General features: G+C 45.1%; 3 protein-coding genes across 5 annotated transcripts; 2 read left to right on the top strand and 1 right to left on the bottom strand.

Moving 5' to 3' along the window:
• Positions 1-236: 236 nt before the first annotated feature.
• Positions 237-6,439, bottom strand: LOC121295590 (probable ATP-dependent RNA helicase DDX5). Of its 3 annotated transcripts, none has more exons than XM_041220427.1 (13): positions 6,275-6,438; positions 5,335-5,506; positions 5,090-5,186; positions 4,825-4,958; positions 4,514-4,579; positions 4,278-4,419; positions 3,975-4,135; positions 3,709-3,881; positions 3,365-3,475; positions 3,185-3,246; positions 3,024-3,083; positions 1,417-1,638; positions 237-995 (listed from the first exon to the last, which is right to left on the bottom strand). In XM_041220427.1, exons 1-13 carry the CDS (start codon positions 6,313-6,315, stop codon positions 583-585), a joined length of 1,854 nt encoding a protein of 617 aa, XP_041076361.1. In that variant the 5' UTR covers positions 6,316-6,438; the 3' UTR covers positions 237-582. The 3 variants fall into 3 exon arrangements, with proteins under 3 accessions (XP_041076361.1, XP_041076362.1, XP_041076363.1); XM_041220428.1 differs by having other exon boundaries at positions 903-995; positions 1,370-1,638; XM_041220429.1 differs by lacking the exon at positions 237-995 and having other exon boundaries at positions 1,573-2,899; positions 6,275-6,439.
• Positions 6,440-10,426: 3,987 nt separating this feature from the next.
• Positions 10,427-17,690, top strand: LOC121295470 (serine/arginine-rich splicing factor 6-like). Its single transcript, XM_041220105.1, has 8 exons — positions 10,427-10,438; positions 10,718-10,939; positions 12,157-12,268; positions 12,409-12,484; positions 13,309-13,415; positions 14,194-14,365; positions 17,011-17,196; positions 17,606-17,690. Exons 1-7 carry the CDS (start codon positions 10,427-10,429, stop codon positions 17,069-17,071), a joined length of 762 nt encoding a protein of 253 aa, XP_041076039.1. The 3' UTR covers positions 17,072-17,196; positions 17,606-17,690.
• LOC121295469 (centrosomal protein of 95 kDa-like) lies at positions 17,213-24,207 on the top strand. Its single transcript, XM_041220103.1, has 11 exons — positions 17,213-17,735; positions 18,199-18,316; positions 18,552-18,721; positions 19,100-19,192; positions 19,414-19,543; positions 20,540-20,721; positions 21,038-21,147; positions 22,000-22,126; positions 22,553-22,690; positions 23,196-23,267; positions 23,386-24,207. Exons 1-11 carry the CDS (start codon positions 17,598-17,600, stop codon positions 23,518-23,520), a joined length of 1,413 nt encoding a protein of 470 aa, XP_041076037.1. The 5' UTR covers positions 17,213-17,597; the 3' UTR covers positions 23,521-24,207.
• The last annotated feature ends 74 nt before the right edge of the window (positions 24,208-24,281 follow it).

Genomic DNA, 24,281 nt, shown 5'->3' with positions numbered 1-24,281 from the left:
ACTTCTTAATCATATAAGATCAACTATCTCAAGACAGCATTTACAACAATGAATAAGTTAAATGCCTCTTGCAGCTGAAGTCACTTCTGGTAGTGATGCTTCAGACCAGAAAGTGACCACCCCAGCACTGGAGTAAGCAATTTGCCTCCCGTCAATCAGCATGTATGAGTCAGCTCTGGGTCTCAAATAGCATAATGTTACATACTGTGTAAGAGAAATAGAAGACAACACACAACTTTATTATTATTATTTATTTGTAAGGCCATGCATTGCCTTCTGTTAAGATTTGAACATGTCACTTTAAACAATTACCTTTTAAATCATAAATTTCCTAGTACAAAAAATAAAATAAAAAACAGACACTAAAGTTACTTCTGGAGGAATGTAAAACAAATTAAATAAGAAAAAAAAGAAGCGCACCATTACTAATCGCTGCACTGCAGTCTGGATAGAGGGTTAAAACACGTTAAATCATTTTCACCCTGTTGTACGAAAATGATGACAGTACAAGTTTGGATAACGAATGTTGAAATTATAACACTGGACACCAATAAATTACTTCTACATTTTCTTTGCTTTCTTTCACTGGGGATATGCTGGGGGCATTGGGTAGCTCACCATTTGTTGGGGTTGCTGCTGCTGCTGTGGGGTAAAAGGAAACTGTTGCTGGTTCATGCCATTCTGTGCGGCACCTTGACCATTTGCACTAAACTGCTGGTTTGGGAAGCTTGGATTTCCATATGAAGCCGCCCCCTGGTTTCCAGAACCATAGCTTGACTGTCCACTGTTACCATAGCCATTCCCATAGCCGTTCCCACTGTTGTCAAAACTGCCCCCTCCATATCCACCACTTTGTGATTTAGTACCAAAGACTTTCTTGGGTCCACTACCAAAACCTCTCTCATTATCCTTATCCCTAAAACTACCAAAATCTCTCCTGCCAGAGTATCTATCACGCCGATCATCCTTAAAGCCACCTCTACCCCTGGAACGACCTGCAAAAGCAAGAATTTCAGACAGTTAGTGCATTGCCTTCCCCAGTCAATACATAGGAAAATGCACCGCATGGTCTAAAAGTTCAATTTACAATATTTCAAAATAAACCCCCCCCCCCCCCCCCCCCCCCCCCCAAACACATCCTTTCATAGATTTCCCCCCCCCCACACCCATATTGTGCTAACAACTTGGGTCATCATACCCAAAGATTAGTGTTAAGATAGATCCCCACTCCTTTGGGTACTGGGTAGGGCAGGATGCACACCATTCCAGGGAGGCAAATGTAACGCTTCTCCCCTGGTACCCACAGCCAGAAAATACCAACTCTTTACATTTAACAGGCCGAGAAGAGTAGAAAGATGACAAGGATTACCTCACTTGAGATATTTCATTAACGGTAACGATAATGACTGTATCTACCTCCTCTGTCTTCAACCATCTGGAGCAGCTTGGGGTTGATGGCTTGATTAGCCTCACGAAGAACAGAGACGAGGTCGTTCGCTTGCTTAAAGTTGCCAGGAGTAAAGAATGTATACGCTGTGCCCGTTTTGCTACTGCGGGCAGTTCGTCCAATTCGGTGAATATAGTCCTCAGAAGAGTTAGGGTAGTCATAATTGATGACAAATTTCACATCTTCCACATCTGTAAAGTGTTGCAGTGTGGCAAAAGGGAAATGTACAAAAAAAGATTTGCACACCACAACAGCCAGACCAAAAAACACAAGTTAGCAAAAACCAGGACATTAGACATTACCAGGGCTGTAAAGAATTAGCGTTAGCATAACATCCAACTCTTAATCTATTTAAAATTTACTTTAGTTCCACGGGAATACTACTGTGGGAAAAGAGAAACGATGCACACTCCATTTGCTGCCAGCAATTACCCCCAAAAAAATAAAAATTAAAAAAAAAAAAAAAAAAAAAAAAAGAAACTAGGGTGTTTAGATCTTACCAGTAAAGGAGTATGCATTCACTAGTCCATTCCCAAGTCAGCGAACTCCCCACAAATTGTCAAGTGACATCCAGGTGCTTCTACGCAGTAGGGCCGCTATGTGCACTGTAGCCTCCTCATGTGCCAATAGGACCTTACAGTTGATAAGTCATTGAAGGTCCCTTTTCCATTACACACTCATAAGAAGCTTGCTATAAAGGCCACACTGCTTGTCTTGCCAAGACCATTAAAAGACCAAAAAAATAAGTTGAGGGGGGAAAAAAGGAGGAAAAAAAAAAAAGACCCCCTGTACTAGAGTAAAAACCCTCAAGTCGTCAAGGCAAGATCTTCCAAGAAGCCAGTACTCACTTGAGAAAATGTCTCTCGTTGGCAGGTCTCGACATGACTTTAAAAACGCAGACGGGGGAGGAACTCGATCATGGAATTTAGAGTGAGCTTTTATTTTCCAGTTGCTCTTACTAGATGTCCCACTAGTCGCTATGTGCCAGTACTCACCAATTTTATACAAAGGTGCAAAACGATAACCTTAAAACTGCTCTCTCCACTTGAATATAATGGGAATGTTTTGAAACAGGAACTTACATCTGTTAGGCAATAAGAGCCGGGTTTATGCAACAGTTTGGTAAACTCAAAACCAAGGCTTAAATATCTAAATTTAAACTTAATTATGCAACAACGAAATGCTCTGTGACAAACATGCAAGGCATGGGACAGAACGAGACTTAGGAACAGCGCTAGCGGTGAATGCAGGGATCGAGTCTCATGTAATCCATGGCAAGAGAACAGATATTTATGGAGAATTAGGCTGGCCACTCTGCCTTTTGAAGATTACTGGCACACAATGCCGAGTTCTCAGCATTTCATCTGTCTACTCGACTGGGTGGCATCCAGTCGACCACTTCCAATAGTCCTCCATCCCCCTCTCGAGTCCTCGGACTGTCATGCCTAGGCCCTGCCACAAAGACTGTACCTTTAGGTGAGAAACTCAGAGAAATGCACAGAAGTTAAAGAAAGCAATACACTTTCTTTAAATAGGAGAAATGGTATATCTACCACCTAAAAAAAAAAACACTAACCTAGACCTCTGGAAGCAACATCTGTGGCAATTAGGATTGGTGCTTTCCCATACTTGAATTCTAAAATAAAATGAGGAAACGTTAAACTCAGACACAGGTTTTAGTGTACAATATGCTACTCAATGAATTTGGGAAAGGTAACAAGGCGATTCGATACATACCATTCAGAACCCAGTCTCGTTCTTGCTGACTCTTGTCACCATGAATACCCATTGCTGGCCACCTGCAAAAGGACACCAGAAAGGCAAGTGTTCACAAATCGAAAGTATTAACAGATGACTTGGTCAAAACAAGTCTACTAAAAAAAAAAAAAAAAAAGGGCCAGTTTACAAGATACATACCCATCTCTCCTCATCCTCCTTGTAAGTTCATCACAGCGTCTTTTGGTCTCCACAAAGATAATAGTCTTGTTTTCCTTTTCACTCATGATTTCTTCCAGCAAGCGGAGAAGTCTAAAATTGAAAAAACACATCAATACTAGCAATCAGGCATTCAATAGCCAGATTTACCTCAAAGCATCCAGATGACATGCCATTACAGCTACATGACAACTAAATACATAAACCTAGAAACAGCCGTAACCCATGCACCTAACCAAAAACAGAAGTCCATAGCTGTGGATTTAAAATAGTCCAAGTCTGACCATGGTACAAAAAACACATGCACCTATAATTCATTAACTTACTTGTCATCCTTCTCACTGTCATTGCACACATCAACAATCTGCAGGATGTTATGGTTTGCACTGAGCTGCAATGCCCCAACATTGATCTGAATGTATTCCTTCAAGAAATCTTCTGCCAGCTGGCGTACTTCTTTGGGCCAGGTTGCACTCCACATAAGGGTTTGCCTGTCGGGCTGAAAACATAATTGGAGGGATTACACATGCCCACAGCACTTAATTACATTTAAGTTTCCAATACATCTAGTAAGTATGTTTGAAAGACATACCCTGATCTGATCCACAATCTTCCTAATTTGTGGTTCAAAGCCCATGTCAAGCATTCTGTCAGCCTCGTCCAGCACCAGGTAAGTACATCTGCGCAAATTAGTCTTTCCAACTTCTAAAAAGTCAATCAATCTTCCAGGTGTTGCAATACAGATTTCCACTCCTGAGAACACACAAGTCTCATGATTTTAGACAACTGTGCACGCTTCATGTTATGGTAGATAGCCCCTCACACTTAACCCTATAACATCACTTAAGTTAACCAGTAAGGCACTTAGTCTGAGTTAACTACTATAAAAACAAACCTCTTTCCAAATCACGGATCTGTGGTCCTTTGGGAGCACCACCATAGATGCATGTGGTCTTCAGTCGTGATGCTCTTCCATATTCAGCAGCAACCTGCTGCACCTGTTGTGCCAATTCTCTCGTTGGAGCCAGCACTAGACACTAAAGATACAAATATTAAACATTTAGACAAACCATTTCTCTCCACATTGGACTTCCAGTAAAGAAAGAGTGCATTCAATAAGACATCACTTACAATCGGTCCATCACCATGCTCCAGGAAAGGCTGGTGGTTAATGTGTACAATCGCTGGCAACAGGTACTGAAAGGGGGGGGGGGGGGGAGAGAAAAAAAAAAAAAAGTGATGCAACTTTTGAACCACTGCACAGGCAGTTTATAAAGTTGATACAAAACGCCCATGTTTGTGCCCAGAGAATCTCTTCCAATTTTATACAGACTACATGAGTAACAAATTTCTAAATCACCATTTCAAAATCACAAAGTTATGTTCTCAATTTCCTCTCTTCCATTATAGATAGGCAACATGTGTAGAGCAAGCTGAATTACCGAGAGAGTTTTCCCAGATCCAGTTTGTGCAATCCCAACCATATCCTTTCCACTCAGGGCTACTGGCCACCCTTGTGCTTGGATAGGAGTTGGTTCTGTGAAATTCTGTTTGGTAATCACATCCATTACATAAGCTGAAAAACAAGGAGAAATGAAGCAAGTTCAATTGTAAATAATGAGCCTGTTACTTTACAACAGAATGCAGTCTGTGTGCCACCTGCTGTTAACTAGAAGAATTTACAGCTGAAAAAAAAAGTCCACTTACTTGGGAAGCTTGCTTCGTGGAACTTCATTATGGGGTTTGGGCAGTCCCGGCATTTTACTGTGACTTCTTTGGTTCTTCTGTACAGTTCAACTTCTTGCTGCAATACAAATGAACAGTCACACATACCGTGAGAATTACATTTAATAAAAACATGCAACAGTTACTAGTTCAGATATTCGATGGATATCGATATTTTGCCAGCCAGCTATTCCATTCAAATAGCACGTTTTGTTTTTTGTACATACCGCAGTCCTCCGGGTAACATCGGGATGCTCCTGGTAAAAGTTCTTCTCAAATTTTGGCAGCTCGTCAAGATTCCAGTGCTTCTTCCGGAGTCTCTCTCCAGGATTTCCGAATTTCTTTCCGGGGGGACCTCCTCCGCTCCTGCTGCCACCAAAGCGAGGGCCACCGCCAAAGCTGCACAACACACGAGTCCGCTTGTTAAAGAACAAGCCACAAACCTAACAAAGATAGCTTTCCCCTACCAAGGAAATGGGGGTGGGTTCCTCCTCGGCGCTACAGGAGACGAGGCAGATTTTTTTTTTTTTGTAGCTGCGTCATATTCCAGTCCGCTGCCATTTTACACTCTGTCCGGCAGCGCAACAAAGACACCGGCCGGCATTTTGAAGAGCAGCCATTACACTTCACCACAGGCCGGATACATGAGGTAACGAGGAAGGAAAAGGCTTTCTTCAGCCCCAACACACGAGAGAGATATATATATATATTATACACACACGTGAAAGAATTCATTCATAACTTCCTTACCAGTAATTTTTATTTTATATATTTATATTATACACACGTGAAAGAATTCATTCATAACTTCCTTGCTAGTAATTTTGTTTATATTATATATATTCGTGGTTCTTTCATTGGATTAATGAGGTGTCGTTTTATTACTGTATCTTTGAGCCTAGCATTGACGAAATCCCATTTTGTAACGTTGACGATCACAAAGCCATCTTTTTTAAAAAACAAAACATTAAATAAAAATACTAGTCTAATTTTAACCGATTTAAAAAAAAAATCTTGCTCACTGTAATACAAAACCTACTTTTTAAAAAAAAAGGAAAGTATGAAAAAAAAACAGAAGAAACGAACGTCGATTTTTAAACACTTAACCGCGTGTCGGCCATTTTACAATTATACACATATTACGTTTTATTTGCTTTTAAAACTTACCCTCTATCTCTTCCGCGGTCTCTGTCGGAAAACCCAGGCATGATGACGCAAATAACTTAAGGAATAGTTACTAAAATATATATCTATGTGCTAAATCACGTCGCTTGTGTCGAGGTCTGTGATCCCACTCTCTACCCAGACGCTGTCAATGCCGGCTTCTTTGTCCCGGCAGCGGGTTTATATAGCAACAGGACCCGAGCACGAGCAGCCGCTGTGTATCCACCCGCGCGCCCCGCCGGCACTGATTCCGCCGCGCGCGGCTCGCTCTGTCTGCGTCGCTGGTGACGCGCGCTGTGGCACGGGGGAGCGGCTGGTTTCATTTCAAACTCGCAATGTTAAAAACAGCAAAGGAGCCGAGTGCTTCTGGACACTGTAATACACAGTCTCCCTCCCCGCCTCCACATTGCTGTATAGAGAGAGGGGGGGGGGAGGCTGGTTTCATTTCAAACTCGCAATGTTAAAAACAGCAAAGGAGCCGAGTGATTCTGGACACTGTAATACACAGTCTCCCTCCCCGCCTCCACATTGCTGTATAGAGAGAGGGGGGGGGGAGGCTGGTTTCATTTAAAACTCGCAATGTTAAAAACAGCAAAGGAGCCGAGTGCTTCTGGACACTGTAATACACAGTCTCCCTCCCCGCCTCCACATTGCTGTATAGAGAGGGGGGGGGGGAGGCTGGTTTCATTTCAAACTCGCAATGTTAAAAACAGCAAAGGAGCCGAGTGCTTCTGGACACTGTAATACACAGTCTCCCTCCCCGCCTCCACATTGCTGTATAGAGAGAGGGGGGGGGGAGGCTGGTTTCATTTAAAACTCGCAATGTTAAAAACAGCAAAGGAGCCGAGTGATTCTGGACACTGTAATACACAGTCTCCCTCCCCGCCTCCACATTGCTGTATAGAGAGAGGGGGGGGGGGGAGGCTGGTTTCATTTCAAACTCGCAATGTTAAAAACAGCAAAGGAGCCGAGTGCTTCTGGACACTGTAATACACAGTCTCCCTCCCCGCCTCCACATTGCTGTATAGAGAGAGGGGGGGGGGGGAGGCTGGTTTCATTTCAAACTCGCAATGTTAAAAACAGCAAAGGAGCCGAGTGCTTCTGGACACTGTAATACACAGTCTCCCTCCCCGCCTCCACATTGCTGTATAGAGAGAGGGGGGGGGGAGGCTGGTTTCATTTCAAACTCGCAATGTTAAAAACAGCAAAGGAGCCGAGTGCTTCTGGACACTGTAATACACAGTCTCCCTCCCCGCCTCCACATTGCTGTATAGAGAGAGGGGGGGGGGGGAGGCTGGTTTCATTTCAAACTCGCAATGTTAAAAACAGCAAAGGAGCCGAGTGCTTCTGGACACTGTAATACACAGTCTCCCTCCCCGCCTCCACATTGCTGTATAGAGAGAGGGGGGGGGGGGGGGGGGGGGGGGCTGGTTTCATTTCAAACTCGCAATGTTAAAAACAGCAAAGGAGCCGAGTGCTTCTGGACACTGTAATACACAGTCTCCCTCCCCGCCTCCACATTGCTGTATAGAGAGAGGGGGGGGGGGGGGGGGCTGGTTTCATTTAAAACTCGCAATGTTAAAAACAGCAAAGGAGCCGAGTGCTTCTGGACACTGTAATACACAGTCTCCCTCCCCGCCTCCACATTGCTGTATAGAGAGAGAGGGGGGGGGGGGGAGGCTGGTTTCATTTAAAACTCGCAATGTTAAAAACAGCAAAGGAGCCGAGTGATTCTGGACACTGTAATACACAGTCTCCCTCCCCGCCTCCACATTGCTGTATAGAGAGAGGGGGGGGGGGGAGGCTGGTTTCATTTAAAACTCGCAATGTTAAAAACAGCAAAGGAGCCGAGTGCTTCTGGACACTGTAATACACAGTCTCCCTCCCCGCCTCCACATTGCTGTATAGAGAGAGGGGGGGGGGGGGAGGCTGGTTTCATTTCAAACTCGCAATGTTAAAAACAGCAAAGGAGCCGAGTGATTCTGGACACTGTAATACACAGTCTCCCTCCCCGCCTCCACATTGCTGTATAGAGAGAGGGGGGGGGAGGCTGGTTTCATTTCAAACTCGCAATGTTAAAAACAGCAAAGGAGCCGAGTGCTTCTGGACACTGTAATACACAGTCTCCCTCCCCGCCTCCACATTGCTGTATAGAGAGGGGGGGGGGGGAGGCTGGTTTCATTTAAAACTCGCAATGTTAAAAACAGCAAAGGAGCCGAGTGCTTCTGGACACTGTAATACACAGTCTCCCTCCCCGCCTCCACATTGCTGTATAGAGAGAGGGGGGGGGGGAGGCTGGTTTCATTTAAAACTCGCAATGTTAAAAACAGCAAAGGAGCCGAGTGCTTCTGGACACTGTAATACACAGTCTCCCTCCCCGCCTCCACATTGCTGTATAGAGAGGGGGGGGGGGGGGGGGAGGCTGGTTTCATTTCAAACTCGCAATGTTAAAAACAGCAAAGGAGCCGAGTGCTTCTGGACACTGTAATACACAGTCTCCCTCCCCGCCTCCACATTGCTGTATAGAGAGAGGGGGGGGGGGGAGGCTGGTTTCATTTCAAACTCGCAATGTTAAAAACAGCAAAGGAGCCGAGTGCTTCTGGACACTGTAATACACAGTCTCCCTCCCCGCCTCCACATTGCTGTATAGAGAGAGGGGGGGGGGGGGAGGCTGGTTTCATTTCAAACTCGCAATGTTAAAAACAGCAAAGGAGCCGAGTGCTTCTGGACACTGTAATACACAGTCTCCCTCCCCGCCTCCACATTGCTGTATAGAGAGGGGGGGGGGGAGGCTGGTTTCATTTCAAACTCGCAATGTTAAAAACAGCAAAGGAGCCGAGTGCTTCTGGACACTGTAATACACAGTCTCCCTCCCCGCCTCCACATTGCTGTATAGAGAGAGCGGCTGGTTTCATTTCAAACTCGCAATGTTAAAAACAGCAAAGGAGCCGAGTGCTTCTGGACACTGTAATACACAGTCTCCCTCCCCGCCTCCACATTGCTGTATAGAGAGGGGGGGGGGGAGGCTGGTTTCATTTAAAACTCGCAATGTTAAAAACAGCAAACAAGCCGAGTGCTTCTGGACACTGTAATACACAGTCTCCCTCCCCGCCTCCACATTGCCTGGTTTCATTTAAAACTCGCAATGTTAAAAACAGCAAACAAGCCGAGTGCTTCTGGACACTGTAATACACAGTCTCCCTCCCCGCCTCCACATTGCTGTATAGAGAGAGGGGGGGGGGGGGGGCTGGTTTCATTTCAAACTCGCAATGTTAAAAACAGCAAACGAGCCGAGTGCTTCTGGACACTGTAATACACAGTCTCCCTCCCCGCCTCCACATTGCTGTATAGAGAGAGGACGGAGGACGGAGGACGGAGGGGAGGGGGGGGTATAAGGCTGGCCTGCATTTGCGTCTTCCCTGCGTCGCCCACAATTAAAGACTACAAGACATTGTTTTATCCGCCCCTATGAGGTCGCCATGCACGGAAGGGTTGATAATAAATGATTTATTTTTTTAAGGAAAATTGTATTTAATATATGGCAGAAATGACAATCAAAATGTCAGTAAATACCCTACCGCAAATAAACTATTATCCACACAGTTCACGCCAGTATGTAGTTATGTTTTCCGCATGGGTATGTATTTATTTATAAGCAATGGCCACTGTTACCTGATTAACTGTTTTAATAATGAAACGAAAATAATAATACAAAAAAATAATAGGTTTTAGACTATTAAAAAATCCTATGACGCATGTAGAGATAAAGTTAATTAATTAATACAAGGCCAGTGGAGTTAAGCAACAGGACGTTGTCACGCACACTGTGATTTCGAGTAATTATTGTGTTTTGTTATTTGTGAGAAATCTGTTTTGGCTATAACTGAAAACGATATTAAAACATAAAACACAGGCTTCATGTTCATTCATCCTCCCTCCATATCGTTCTTCTACATAGAGCGTATAGGAATGTTTTCTTTGTTACATAACAAGCCACTGTAGAATACCACTATGCTAGTAATAAATAGAAATAAAACACATCCTGAATTAACCTCTTCTTTTTTTATATATATGGAAAAGGGTTTTCTTTTTTAATGAAAATAAAATAAATGTGGGACTACTTTCTTTCAACCATCGGCAGGATACTACGGAATCATGGAACATAATGTAATACGTACTTCCTTTGCCGGTAAATGACGTACTTAAGAGCGTATTTTAATAAAAAAAAATTATAAATTATTAAAAAAACAACAAAAACCATATAGTCTGAATTACTTTAGTATCCGAAACATGAGAAAGAGGCGAAAAATTGAAAAAAAAATGTATAGGTAAATAAACCCATTAATCCCGCCCAGTACAGGTTCTGTTGTGGTGACGTTATAACCGGAAAACCCCGCTGGGTCTCGGCAGCCAATCAGTTGCTTCCGTTGTTTTAAATGCCCGAAGCCGCAGCCGCAGCCGCAGCCGAAGCCGAAGCCGGAGCCGGAGCCGGAGCCGGAGCCGGAGCCGGAGCCGCCGAGCCGGAGCCGGAGCCGGAGCCGGAGCCGAAGCCGAAGCCGAAGCCGAAGCCGGAGCCGGAGCCGGAGCCGGAGCCGGAGCCGGAGCCGAAGCCGAAGCCGAAGCCGAAGCCGAAGCCGAAGCCGAAGCCGCTTGTTCACGCCGGTGCGGGTCTGTGTGTTTAATGAGAGCGCAATCACAAGCTGACGGCGTTTCATATATTTATTTAATTCATTTCCAGATGATTTTGTTTTTTTTAATTGTATAATGGCGACCCAAGAAGCAAAAGGTCAGTACGGTAGATAATAATAGTGCTAATAATAATAGAACAATAATAACAATTACAAATAAATAAATAGAATTAAAATAAGAAGAAGAAAATTCAGAAACACACGCCCGCACCTTCTGTCCGGGAAGGCGTTATTTGATCAGTGTTGCTGGTTTGATTTCTGGTTTTTGACATGTGTTGAGTAAAGCTTTGTACAGAGTAAGAATAATAATATAATAAGCACACTGATTTGTAATAGCTACACCCTTCATGTACTGTATTGTATAGCCCTGAACGGAAAGGTTTTTCCCGAATACTGAATTTAAATTGAAAGAATGGTTGACATATTGCTGACTGTTTAATGTAATGTTACGTTATTGCGTGACACTGTTGTGTTGGAATATATATTTTACTGTCACTTTATTCACGGGTCTTTTAATAACTGGGTTACCAGAGGAAGCACGACTCGGGATTAGATTATGAAGTTCCTTTTTTTCTGTATTCGTGTCTTGTGTTTACATATTAGACATATTTAGATATGTAAACGTGACTTGCACTGTTATTGTATTTGCTAATGTTTTATTGTGGAAATACACCAGGGTGTCGCTTGTGCGGGTCTGTTGCGTTGTTGTTGTTGTTATTATTATTATTATTATTATTATTTACAGTAACTGGATTGTGCATTCGAGATGCATTCTTAAGAGTTCGCTGAGTAAGCCTGTGTTATTGCAGTTGGTAGAGCGGCAAGGCAGTGCTTGGTGTTACAGGAACTACAAAAGATTTATTACACGCGATCCACAATAATGATTATTTATGAGTGTTTGAGAATGATGTTAACCTGCAGTTTCAATTGGGATGGGTGAATAGAGTGGGATCTGGGGCTGGAGAAGGGGGCAGCAGTATCCCCCTACTGGTCAGATTATTGCATTGCCACGTGTAACAGAACTACTACCTGTACTTGAAACAATTCCAAAGATGCCATTACTGTGGACAGCACAGCAGCTCCAGAACATCCTCCCTGTGATTACAGCACAGTCGGGCAGGATCTGGCTGACACGCACTCATCCCTGGTTTCAGATCTGAACTGCGACCTGTTTTTTTTTTTTTTTTTTTTGTACAGGAGAGAACATTGTACGAGGAAACAAAGAATCTATCAAAAATCTTCTGGACATTTGAGGGGCTGCTCAAGCACCTTACAGAACAGATAAGCGAGACGTCTTCTCAAAGTGGAGGTGACTGATTTTGTATTTCTCTTTCTCTCGCTCTCTCTCGGGTTCGCGAAGCTGTTTTTGTCTGTTGTGTAAGCCAGGTTGATGGGGTTGTTGTCTAGTGTAAGTGATGCAAGTGTGACATTATGTTGTGTTTTAAACAGGTGATCCAGACCCCAGGGATCTTGAGGACCAACACAAAGAGGCTCCCCCTGCAGCCAAGCCGTCGTCATCCAGAGGGTGAGAGAGACCGCTGCTCCACTCCCAGCTGCACAGCCAGGGTCTGGGGCAATTCCAGTTCCTTTCTAAAATCCATTCCCAATTCCAGCTCCGAGCCTTTCGAAGTCATGAGAATTGTTGGGATTGTTCAACTGCTTTCATTTGAAGCCAATCTAATTGACTGACAAACAGCGACTTCGATAGTAGTAATTTGTTGTCCTGTGAGAAGCTTGTTTTCATTACATTTTTAATCAGTTTGGATGTGTTGGGATTGATTCAGAGGGGATGGTATTGGGATTGGGATTCACCCCAGCCCTGTGCACAACACGGCCACACTTCTCTTATTTCCATCCCTGTGTACAATTAAACTCCACAGGTGCGTATGTGTGTGTGTGTCCTGATTCCGTACAGGTGTTTGTGTGTGTCGATTCTGTACAGGTGTGTGTGTCCTGATTCTGTACAGGGGTGTGGGTATGTGTGAGTGTGTGTGTGTGTCCCGATTCTGTTCAGGTTTGTGTGTCCTGATTCTATACAGGGGTGTGTGTGTGTGTGTGTGTCCCGATTCTGTACAGGGTGTGTGTGTCCCGATTCTGTACAGGGTGTGTGTGTCCCGATTCTGTACAGGTGTTCCACTGTCATTCTGAGATCTGCAGGGTCTGCATGGGTCTCCCATTCTTCAACGGGATGTTTTTATTACATTCCAGCTCTTGCGATTCCATCACAGGCATGTTAAAATAACACAGTATAAAAACCACTTTCAAAGCAGAAAGGCGCATTAATAAGCAGTTTAATTGTTAATTAAGGTTATTATATGCAAGTGATTTGTTTCGTGCTGGTTCCTGTAGGTCCTCCCAGTCGTCTCTCCCATCCTGGGGTGCTGAGGGCTCTGAGTCCACGACTGAGCTGATCCAGCTGGGGGACTCGGCCCACACGTTCATCACCAAACAAGACAGTGAGTCCTTTAATCTGCCTGTCCCAGCGCCAGCACTGCGGAGATGCATCCACGGCAATTACAAACACTGCTCTGTTTAGAATAGCTAATGGAAATGGAGTCGCTTCCTTGACAAACGTTTCGACTAAAACTCATTTGAGTTTGTTCAGCTTCTGGTATTTCTGCTGTGGATTTTCAGTGGAGTGCTTCGGCAGCCTTGGAACAATGCACATGTTTCAGGTCAGGTTGTACAGACCTTTATGTGTCTATTTGTGATATAGAGAACAGTATCGTGTAAGCACTGCCTTTTTCTCATACTTCAATATGTAATATATAAATCTATGTTTTAGAAGTACATTCCAGCTCTCTTGAACTGTAGAGGTATCAAATTCTGTTGTTTTTAATATACAGTCTGGTTAAACGGTGAAGCTTCTCAGTTTGGAAGCCGTCTTGGTGCTGAGTGGACCAACTGTAACAATGAGGCAGGAGCTTCATCAGCCTGGCCTGGACCTGCTCCCAGGAGCAGAGGAAAACCGGGTTAACAGGCAGAGAGAGGGGGCAGCAAGAGGAAGGGGTGGTTTACAATGGGAAAACGCAATTATTATTTTTTTTATTTTTTAAACATACGATTATAAAACTAATGGAGGAATCTTTAAGTGTGTGAAATCGAACTCCAAAGAGAATGTCGAAATGCACAGTTTTAATGATATCTCTCCTTCTCTTAAAAGTAGTTTAAATGAGCCTTTTTGTTTTACTCTTCAATTCATCTTGTCTTTGTGTGTGTGTTTCTCCTGTACAGAGCCCACCGCCCCCCTGCCCAGCACGCTCACCTCCTCGGACCCCCCCCGAACGCCAGTGCCACCCAGCTGGGGCACCCCATTCAGCAGGCTATCCCCCTGCAGCCCCCCTACCAGCTCCCGCAGCACAGACCCGACCCGTGGAGCACCCAGCCACCGCCCCCTCTGCAAACAGTAAGAGGCTTTATTGACAGCCGCACGCTTTGTGAAATGATCATTTCAAAACATAAAGAGGGAAAGGGGAGGGCAATGGCAAGGGCATTCATTCTTTTTCTTGTCTGATTTCAGCTCAGGCTCAGGAAAATGATTTGCCTGCCGAAGCCAGGTTGAAATAAAACAGAAACCTCTTCTGCATGTGACCGTCACATCAGTGGTGTCTTTGGAATGTTGAACTGTGGGCTCGAGTGAATCATGAAGTTGTGTTTTGACAGTGCAATGTACCAGCTGTAGCACTGACTTCAGGGGCAGGGCTGGCCGCTTTGCATACAGATCAGGAACAAGGAAGAAGAAACTGTGCTAACCCTTTTAAAATAGTTTGATGGTTCTTGTAGAGCTTTCACTACAGCACCACTTCGATCTGTTTATCTCCACGCACAGAGCAACTTACTGGTTCTATTAAAATAAGATAACATTGAACACTGCTTCCCTTATTAATCTTCAGACTTCCTAAATTGCACTGTAAAATGTCTTTGTACAGAATACTTTATTATACTGTCTACTGATATTTAATTTCACTTCCTAAAGTTAGTGTTGTGGTCAAACACAGTAAAGTCCCAGTGACACTGTATAGTTACAGAGTGTTTCTAGGGGTTTTGTTTATTTATTCCATTTTAAATCTTCTTGTTTACTTCAGCTTGTTCTGGTATGTTCAGTAAATATTAAATCTTGTTCATTTTGAAATGAATAAATACAATCCTGTCCTCGCAGTCTCTCTCCCGGCTGTGTGCGGAGCCCTCCCCTCCCCCCGGTGGTCCTGTACACGCAGTGTGCTTGTCTCAGTGTGTTAACTGGCTGTCCCTGCTTCCCATTTCACAGTGATTGCACTGCAGGGGGCAGTGTGTGAAGCTGTGCTCTGTGAATAGGGCACTCCACACCCTTTGTGTGCCTCCAGCTCTCTTCCAGTTTGTTCTTTTTGTTTCTGACAGATCCCTGACCCATTAAGAGCAGTGTCTGACAGCAGTGCTGTGAATGGGACCCAATCAAGACTCTCTCCAGATGAGAGACTTTTACCTGACAACGAGCAGAGCTTCACAGGGTCTCTGTTAGCTGTGTGCTTTAAAACCCCTTTGTGTGTGTGTGCGTGCGCGCGCATATAGAATGGAAATGTGAAATCATGTAATTGATTTCTTTTTCGTTTATGGTGGTTTTCTGGTCCTGCCATAATTAAATATCTACTGCTGAAAAACAAAGTCTGTATAGAAGTACTCTTGTGACACCAGCGTGCAAAGCATGTGCTCTACTTTGACTGGTGAGGAAGGAAGGAGACCTCCTTGTCTGAGCGCATGCAGAGGCAGTGAATCCCCTGCTCCTGCTCCTTTGTGTATTTATTACAGTATAACCCCAGAGTTATGAACCCCTTGGGAATATGGGAAATGCCTGTAACTGTGAAGGTTAGTTTTAATAAATGTGCACACCTGCTATCTACACCCTCAATCTGAAGAATAATACAAGGACACAGCACAGTAATGCAATAATAAATCCTAAAGTCTTGAAAAGAGGACTATAAATGGAAAAAAGGCTAAATTGAAGTGACCATTGAAATCGTAACTGCAGCAAAAGCAGAGATTTAATCGTCCAGGTAGACCTGGGTTAACTTTGTGCTTGTTTTGAAAAAAAGCCTGTGCTTTGTTTAAAACTAAAATGTTCCTAGTAAAATTGCCCATGCTTTGAAATCTGCCTCCTCTTTCTGAATGCATTTGTTGGTACAGTAATTTTGCACGCATGGGTGAGTGGTTGCATGCTTCCAGTTGAAAGTGGGGGTTCGGTAGAGCGGTCAGTTTGTGAGTTCTGCTGTGTTTCTGTACTTCTTTGCAGAGAGCGAGAAGTCCTCATGCAACAGCTCCAGATCAGCTGCCCACAAGAAGCCTAGCCCTGCTGTGGAGCAGGAGAGAGCGAAGGAGGTGCCGATATTCAGCTTTTAATACGAACTGCACAAACACAAGTGACACTCTGGGGGCTTGTGGTGTTTCTGAGGGGTGTGCTTTGAAGGGTGTAGCCCTGCTGAGCTGTGCAGTCCTGTCCTTGTGTTATTCCAGCATTGTGGAATGTGGGATATCTGGGCTGAATGTAAATATGATGCCAGCTAGTTTTTCTGTTTCCGTTATGTGTCTGGCATGATTTATGTTACAATTACATATTTGAAAAGGTCTGCGGTGAGGGAATGTAGATTTAGCTGCTTTAAACAAACTGCAGTGCAACCCTTGGTTTTCCACTCCTTATTTTTTTTATACTGTTTGCTAAAAATCAGTGTCATGTAGAGCAGATGGGCAGTTTGACAGCAGTGAATTTAGCAAGGCAGCATGAATTAAACTCGATACTTGTGCAACAGCCAGAACACCTTCAAAAACATCATGGAAAGGGTGTGAGCAATTTGGAAATAAAAACCAATGAAAACCTGTGGGTTTCTCTCTTGTTGAAGGAAGCAAGTGTGTTTTGCAGATGCCACAGACCTAACAATACAATTTCCAATCTCCCTAATCTTTATTGGCAGAAAGTTCCATATGCACTGGGAGCACGGTGCCTGAATGCAGTCATGAGCCCAAGCTTTGGGATGCTGGACAGCCCTGACGTCATGACCTCCTGTATCAATTGTCTTGCAGAGCTCCGTCTCGGTCCCCAAGAGAATGGCGTTCCGCACGCAGCCTGACATCTGGCTGCTGAGCCTGCAGGACAGGCTGGAGGAATCGGAGCTCTGGAGCTCCGAGGAGGAGGGGGACCCCACCGATCTCCTCAACCACACCTGCCAGCGAGATCACAGAGCCCCGCAATGAGAGCACCTTCATCAAGTAAGTTGCGAGGGACCAGTATGAAAAGGAAACCTGTTTTGATGCTGAAATGAGTTTATTTGCAATAGAAGCACCTTGTTTTTTACTGACCTGGATTTGGCTCTGATCTTGCACTACATAACCTGAAACAACAGGAGGCAGTCCAAGATGAGTGCTGACCAGGGTCTGTGAAACCAGCTGAAAATGCAGTGCTCTAAACTAGGATCGCCATCTTAATTAGCATTAAAACTCTCAACATTGCAGACCTGTGTAGAGCTCAGGGAGTGTTCACATCTCAAAACGTCTAACGGTCTAGAAAAGATACCCCCATTCATGGTATTCCTAGTTTGCACACCATAAGTTAATATATTAAAGGGGTTAAAACCTTGAGGTTTCCTTGCTGTCGTTCTCTTCTTTCCTGCATGTTCAGTGACAGCAGCCTGTGTGACGGTGGTGTGGTGGAGCCGCTGTCCCGGCGGAGAGTGAGGAACAAGCTGGCAGAGCAGGAGCTGCAGGAGATGTCAGCCAAGCTGTCCTGCAGGCTGGAAGAGCTCGACTTGGTGAGTCTGGAACCGCAGAGATGAGAGAGAGAGAGACTGGAACCACAGACATGATACGAGAGAGAGAGAGGCTGCAGGGAGTCTGGAACCACAGACACAATATGAGAGAGAGAGAGAGAGAGAGAGAGAGAGAGAGAGAGACTGGAACCATAGACATGATACGAGAGAGAGAGAGGGGCTGCAGGGAGTGGAACTGCAGAGACGATATGACAGACAGACAGAGAGAGAGAGAGAGAGAGAGACTGGAACCACAGACATGATACGAGAGAGAGAGGGGGGCTGCAGGAAGTGGAACCTCAGAGACGATGCGAGAGAGAGAGAGAGAGAGAGAGAGAGAGAGAGAGAGAGAGAGAGAGAGAGAGAGAGAGAGAGAGAGAGAGAGAGAGACCTCTCCATCAGTATTTTTCTTGTGGATTATAATGAGATGTATCTAATGCTTGTGTTTTCCTGCCTGTCCTGGAAGATGCTGAAGCAGGCTCTGGGAGAGACGGCTGGAATGAGCGAGGTGAGGGGGGAGGAGGACAAACTGTCTCACCACAGCGACAGCTTCATGGAGTGCCGTCGAACCAAGAGACAGTCAGGTAGAAGAGAACAGAACAGCACGTCCAGCTGCTCATTGCTGCTGATTCGGCCCTACAGACGTATTCACAGTGTGCCCCAGTGTTTGTTTTTTCACTGTTTTTGTGTTTTCCACATTGCATAATTGGGAGCATTGTGTATAAATGTGATGTTCCTGCTAATTTAAGAGAATGTGTTAGTGAATGTGTTTAATGCACAGGGGTTGTAGTGACTGTGTATCCTCTCTTCAATGCGTAGGAACACCACACCCTAGGAAGCCCCCACGCACGCGCTCCCTGTCCCCCTCTCCTCCCCGTGCCAGGCGCACTCTGCAGGGCCAGTTCGAGGACACTGTCCCCCGGGACCAGATGCAGCGCATCCACAGAGAGGTGCAGAGAGAGCTGGATCTGCAGAGAAGGAAAGCCGGGGTGAGAGAGACTGAGAGAGAGGTGCAGAGAGAGACTGAGAGAGAGGTGCATAGAGAGCTGGATCTGCAGAGAAGGAAAGCCGGGGTGAGAGAGAGAGAGGTGCAGAGAGAGACTGAGAGAGGTGTGGAGAGAGATTGAGAGAGAGATGCAGAGAGAGGTGTGGAGAGAGATTGAGAGAGAGGTGCAGAGAGAGACTGAGAGAGGTGCAGAGAGAGGTGCGGAGAGAGATTGAGAGAGAGGTGCAGGGAGAGCTGGATCTGCAGAGGAGGAAAGCCAGTGTGAGGAGAATACTTTTACGAAGTTCAGCAGTGAAAGTGAAAGTGGCTTAATATACAACTCTTTTACTCTTGTTGTTGTTTATTATTTATTTTTCTGTAGATTGTGGGCAGAGCCTACGAAGACATTTTGAAAAGCTATCAAGGAAAAGAACGGATTCAAATTTCAAAGGAGAAGGCAAAGGCCAAGGAAACGGTAAGCAGGTCTTCAAGATGGGAAACTCCTCCCAAAACCTCGTTCAGTCTTACTGTGGCAGATTTAATAAAGATACCCATGCTTTTCACACCATTGAGAACCCAGTTAGACCTGGCGTGGATTGGGACTGTGTTGGCATGCTGAAGTAATAGACGCTGTGCTGTCTGGATGCTTGACAGGTGCTGTGTAGATTGTATAACTGTTCTGCATCTGCCCTCCAGGAACAAGAGTACAAAGAAAACCTCTCCAAGGATGCCCTCCACACGCCCAAGAGGTCCCGCATCCGCCCTGCCAAGCCCACTCCTCACACACCCAGAGCCAGCCAGGGAACACCAGCCAGAGGGGTCGTCTGACCAAGCAAGGCACCGCCCAGTAAGATCCACAGTACCAAGCAGTACTGGACCGGAGTCTGCTCCCTATAACCTCTAACGTTGTCTAATCACCCCCTTCTCAACATCACCATGTTGAAATGAGTGCACAGAAGAGCAGCGTGGCAGGCTTTAAGATTGTGGTATTAAGATCCATTGCTGTTTTTTTCTTTTTTGGTTAGATTATTAAAATAGACCGCTTTGTAGTGTGCGCTGGGAGGAAATGTTCTGAGCAGGAAACGTGTCATGTGCACCAACTATCTGTCCTTTTTCTTTCTTCATACAACTCTCTCTCATCCAGAACTGAAAGTTTATTTTAGTATTTCTATATTCACGTGACCCTCCACATCTCTCTGCTGGTCCTGTGTAGCAGAGCTCTGAACTGGTTGACACTTTGAACCCGCGCAGCTCAGCAAGGCCTGCGTGTGATATGTCAGCATGCAGTGCCTCCACATTGGAGTGTAAATCAGTGAGCTGAGACTAACTGAGACAAGCTTGCCTCTGATTTAGTGTTCAGTGTTAAAAAGAGAAGTCGCTCAGCTGTAAATGAGTTACGTGCCGCAGTGTAAGAATCAGACTGTGCCCTCCTAATGACTGGAAAGGAGTACAACATATTTTAGTTATTTTAAATGTACCATAACTGGAAATAAGTTCTTTGTGTAGATGGGAGGGCTCCAGGGAACTGGTTTAGTTTCAGAGTGACAGGGGTGTGTGTTGGTCTGTCAATTTTTTTTATTTCACGCTGTCTTTGAAAATAACATCCACGGGTTTAAAAAATGTTTAGCATTATGGGATTTAAAAAAAAAAAAAAAAAAAAAAAAAAAGTAATGGCACAAATGAACTGTAACCAGACACGTATGGCTGGTTTCACAAGCACCGATCGGCACTAGTGTTTGTTTAGAGGAAGGTCGGTGAAACCGGTCGAGAGCATGTTGTAACATTAGTATCGTTGATTGTTTTTCTCTCTCTCCCCCCGCAGTGAAGATTAAAGACAATGACCTGCTCCCCTTGCTGCTGGAGGAGTTCCCCTGCCTCCACGTCTCGCCCCACGCCCTCAACAAGATGTGGAAGCAGCAGTTCAGGCAGATGGAGCAGCTGACCGGGTCATTGTCGGAGCAGGAGCAGGAGCAGGAGCGCTCCAGAGCCAAGCTCAACACGGAGGTGAGGAGGAGGCTGTGTATCCAGGAGGGGAAGCAGGGGGGCTCGGTTCAGTCGTGAACCCATCTTCACAGTGCCTAAAGAGACCTGGGTTTAGTTCTACCTGTTCAATCTGGACTGGAGGATCTCCCTGGCCCGTGCAGTACCTTGAGGAAACACCAGAGACCAGCAGGTCCTGGAGGTTCTAGACACAAGCCTGACCATAGCCCTGAAGAGAATGTGCGTGTATATTATAACGGCTCAAATGCACAGGATGCTAGAATTGTTTTTTGCAGCGATTGGCTACCATTCTGACCCTGTCTCGTTGCGCGACCCTTAGGTGGAAGAGGCCCAGAGGAGGTACGAGCTGCTGGTGGAGATCATCCGCAAGGAGCAGGAGCACAACCAGAGACTGGTGAGTGAGGAGGGGGGGACACATTCAGACTGTGAGTCTAGCAATGGGCAAGGGAGGAAAGCAGACCTATGGGAGAGAGCAGAGCACAACCAGCGACTGAGTCCCTACGTAGAGGGAGAGGGAAACGGGAGATCTACACGCAGAGGTAGATGTGCTGCTCAGAGAATCGGGGCTGGGTCAGTAGCAACACGTTTCCAAACCTGCTTATAATACTAGCCAGATTGTGTGTTCCTGCAGAGAGCTATTCCTGGAAGAAAATGTTCCTGACCTCATTAGCAAACTGTAATTTTGTATATTGACAAAGCGCTGAAAACCACACAATTCCCTGTATTACACGGTCCTTGTGAATGCCAGTGTCCACAGCTGTGGTCACAGCCAGGCCCACGCCGGAAGAAGTAGGCTAACCTGCCCTTACAGCTCTGGCAGCGCACCCAAATCCAAACGTGAACCACAAACCCTGTCCTTCTCGAAGGCTGACAGCTTCTCAAAAACAAAGAGAGTTTCTGAACCACGTCTCTCATACGCAGCACAGCTCTGCCAGATTAAAGGTTATGTTTGCGTCTGAGTGTGAACCTGTTGTTGTGTCTTCCAGCTTGCCTGTCTGCTTTTACAACATTTACATCAAGCAATGATTGAATGAGTATTAAAACATGGAAGAAACTTACGTTAATGGGGAAATCGTTTTTCATGTTCTGCCTTGCCTCAACCTGCAACCGCACTCGACACACTGCCTCGTACTGACGTTTGGCACAGAACTCCACGCAGAGGTCTGATTTTAACCCACTGCCTCGTACTGACGTTTTGCACAGAACTCCACGTAGATGTGTGATTTAACCCGGTTTAATCTGTAAATGTGTTTCAGCAGGGCTTCTCTCTCTCTCTCTGAGGGAGCAGAGGCAGCAGGTCGCTCGTGTGAAGAAATATTACAATGACTACCACGTGCAGCTGCGCACCAGGATGCTGCGCTCCAGGACCAGGGAGGAGAGGATGCGTGCTTTTACAAGAGACTTTACTGTGCTTTACTAACAGTAATAAAATAACGAAGGGCAGGGGAAAACAGATTACACCTTTGGTAAAGGTTTTGATTGCCAGACCAAGTCAAAGCATTTCTTAGACGGCCTTCCTCTCCTATTCTATCTGCAGTTACATTCTAGACAGCAGTTTTGTTTTGCTTTGTTTTTTCAGCTGAAGACCCTGCATTTCTTTCCCTTTAGTGTGTTCTGCCTTTCTGAACAGAGCTGTCCATGTTAAAATAGGTCATAGTGTAATTCAGACTGTCCTGCTCTGCATGCATTATTGACCGGGCTGCAGTGCACATGTAGGGACGATGGTTTGTGTTCGCTACTCTTGCTTTAGTTAAATTTCATCCTGTTCAACGGTATTCAAACCTTAAAAAGCATGCTTACAGAACGGGTGGTTGTTTTTTTACCGCTATTCGAGAACCTGTTTGAGGAAGGCCTGGCAATCCAGAAGAAGAGAGTGCGAGAACTGCGCTCCTACGCCAGGGACCAGCGCGAGGAGCACAAGAAGAAACACCAAGAAGAACTGGAGTCCATGGAGAACTATAACAAGGACCAGGTAGGACCAGGGCTTGAAACTCGTGATACCCAGGACTGGGTGCAGTGCAACCTCCCTTGGGTATCAGAACTGTGTAGCATTGCAATGAGCAGGTAGGTGCTAGGGGTTTGAACAGGGCTTGACTCGCACTGCACTGTCCTGGGTATCAGAACTGTGTAGCATTGCAATGAGCAGGTAGGTGCTAGGGGTTTGAACAGGGCTTGACTCGCACTGCACTGTCCTGGGTATCAGAACTGTGTAGCATTGCAATGAGCAGGTAGGTGCTAGGGGTTTGAACAGGGCTTGACTCGCACTGCACTGTCCTGGGTATCAGAACTGTGTAGCATTGCAATGAGCAGGTAGGTGAGTAAGTCACACCCAAGCCTGTAGGTTTAGTGATGGGAGTTGCTCATGCAGCTATAAGGGAAGAACCATTTATTAAACTCTCTTTTGTGTTTCATGCAATGCACAGATTAACTCTGTTTTACACACTTCATCTCTAACACTTTCTTCTTATTTCTTTCAGTTTTCTATGTTGGCTGAAACGCTCACCCAAGAACAGCAGGAAATCCAAGTTAGGAAGAAAGCACAGGAAAAGGTGAGTGAGCTTTCAGAAAAGATTGCTTCCACTGCTGTGCAGGTTCCACAGACTCGCAGCTGTGCTTCCACTGCTGTGCAGGTTCCAGACTCGCAGCTGTGCTTCCACTGCTGTGCAGGTTCCACACACTCACAGCTTCAGCGCTTTCTGCATTCGAGGTCCTTCCAGTGAGACCAACACCTGCTGTGAGACCAACACCCACACTGGCTTCCTTCCAGTGAGACCAACACCCACACTGGCTTCCTTCCAGTGAGACCAACACCCACACTGGCTTCCTTCCAGTGCAGCACAAGCCACCCGCTGTGAGCCAGATAGTCAGCCAGACACTTGCGGACAACACCCAGGACCATCGCATCAAGCATGGCATCAGGAAAAGGACCTCCTTAATCATTTTCTTTTTTTTTTCTCAAAGTGCTTTTCATTTTTTTTAAGCGTGTGTGTGTGTTTTCTGAAGTTATGTAATCTTTTTATGCACTTCTCAAGTCGTTACCAAATGCAATCTGTTCATTGTCTTTCATAAAGGCAGATAAGCTGATTGGGTTTTTTATTCCTTTTAACTGATCTGAATACGACATCTATTCCAGGACACTAGTAATGAAGAGAGTACTATTGAGGACCTTGCATTTGAATATGTGTCATTTTAAGGTTGTGTAAATCTCTCTTGATTTTCTATATTGAGTGGGCGTGGGAGAAGAACTTGCTAATGTTTTAACAGTGTAAAAAAAAATTACTGTATAGGACAGAAATAAGGTTTTAAATTATTTTCAATCTTTTATTAAACTTTGTGTCTGAAAAGGAAGTCTTAATACCAGCTTGTTTTTAAAACTACCTGTTTGCAGTCCTCTGCTTCTGCCACAAGGTGGGGATATAGGGTGAAATTCAGGGTTGTTTTTTATTTTTAAACCAGGGGTTAAAATTGATGCTAAACTGTTTTGAAAGTTTAGCACCAGAGAGCCAATGAGAAACTATCATCATCTGTGGTTGCGAAGAAATAAAAAAAAAAAAAAAAAATGT

The sequence above is a fragment of the Polyodon spathula genome, chromosome 20 (assembly GCF_017654505.1).
Source record: "Polyodon spathula isolate WHYD16114869_AA chromosome 20, ASM1765450v1, whole genome shotgun sequence".
In the NCBI taxonomy this organism is placed as follows: domain Eukaryota; kingdom Metazoa; phylum Chordata; class Actinopteri; order Acipenseriformes; family Polyodontidae; genus Polyodon; species Polyodon spathula.
The sequence above is the reverse complement of the archived record's forward strand: the minus strand, read 5'-3'. Positions and strand labels throughout refer to the sequence as shown.

Bases quoted from the DNA above. Each gene is read 5' to 3' on its own strand.
- LOC121295469 (XM_041220103.1), top strand. From the start codon at position 17,598: ATGTTCAGTGACAGCAGCCTGTGTGACGGTGGTGTGGTGGAGCCGCTG. The intron at 17,736-18,198 runs GTGAGTCTGGAA...CTGTCCTGGAAG, and splicing joins GGCTGGAAGAGCTCGACTTG to ATGCTGAAGCAGGCTCTGGG. The intron at 18,722-19,099 runs GTGAGAGAGACT...ATTTTTCTGTAG, and splicing joins TGCAGAGAAGGAAAGCCGGG to ATTGTGGGCAGAGCCTACGA.
- LOC121295590 (XM_041220427.1), bottom strand. From the start codon at position 6,315: ATGCCTGGGTTTTCCGACAGAGACCGCGGAAGAGATAGAGG. The intron at 4,136-4,277 runs GTTTGTTTTTAT...GTGTGTTCTCAG, and splicing joins GATCCGTGATTTGGAAAGAG to GAGTGGAAATCTGTATTGCA. The intron at 996-1,416 runs GTAGATACAGTC...TTGCTTTTGCAG, and splicing joins GATGGTTGAAGACAGAGGAG to GTCGTTCCAGGGGTAGAGGT.
- LOC121295470 (XM_041220105.1), top strand. The intron at 10,940-12,156 runs GTCTGTGTGTTT...TTTTTTGTACAG, and splicing joins GCTTGTTCACGCCGGTGCGG to GAGAGAACATTGTACGAGGA. The intron at 13,416-14,193 runs GTGAGTCCTTTA...TCTCCTGTACAG, and splicing joins GTTCATCACCAAACAAGACA to AGCCCACCGCCCCCCTGCCC.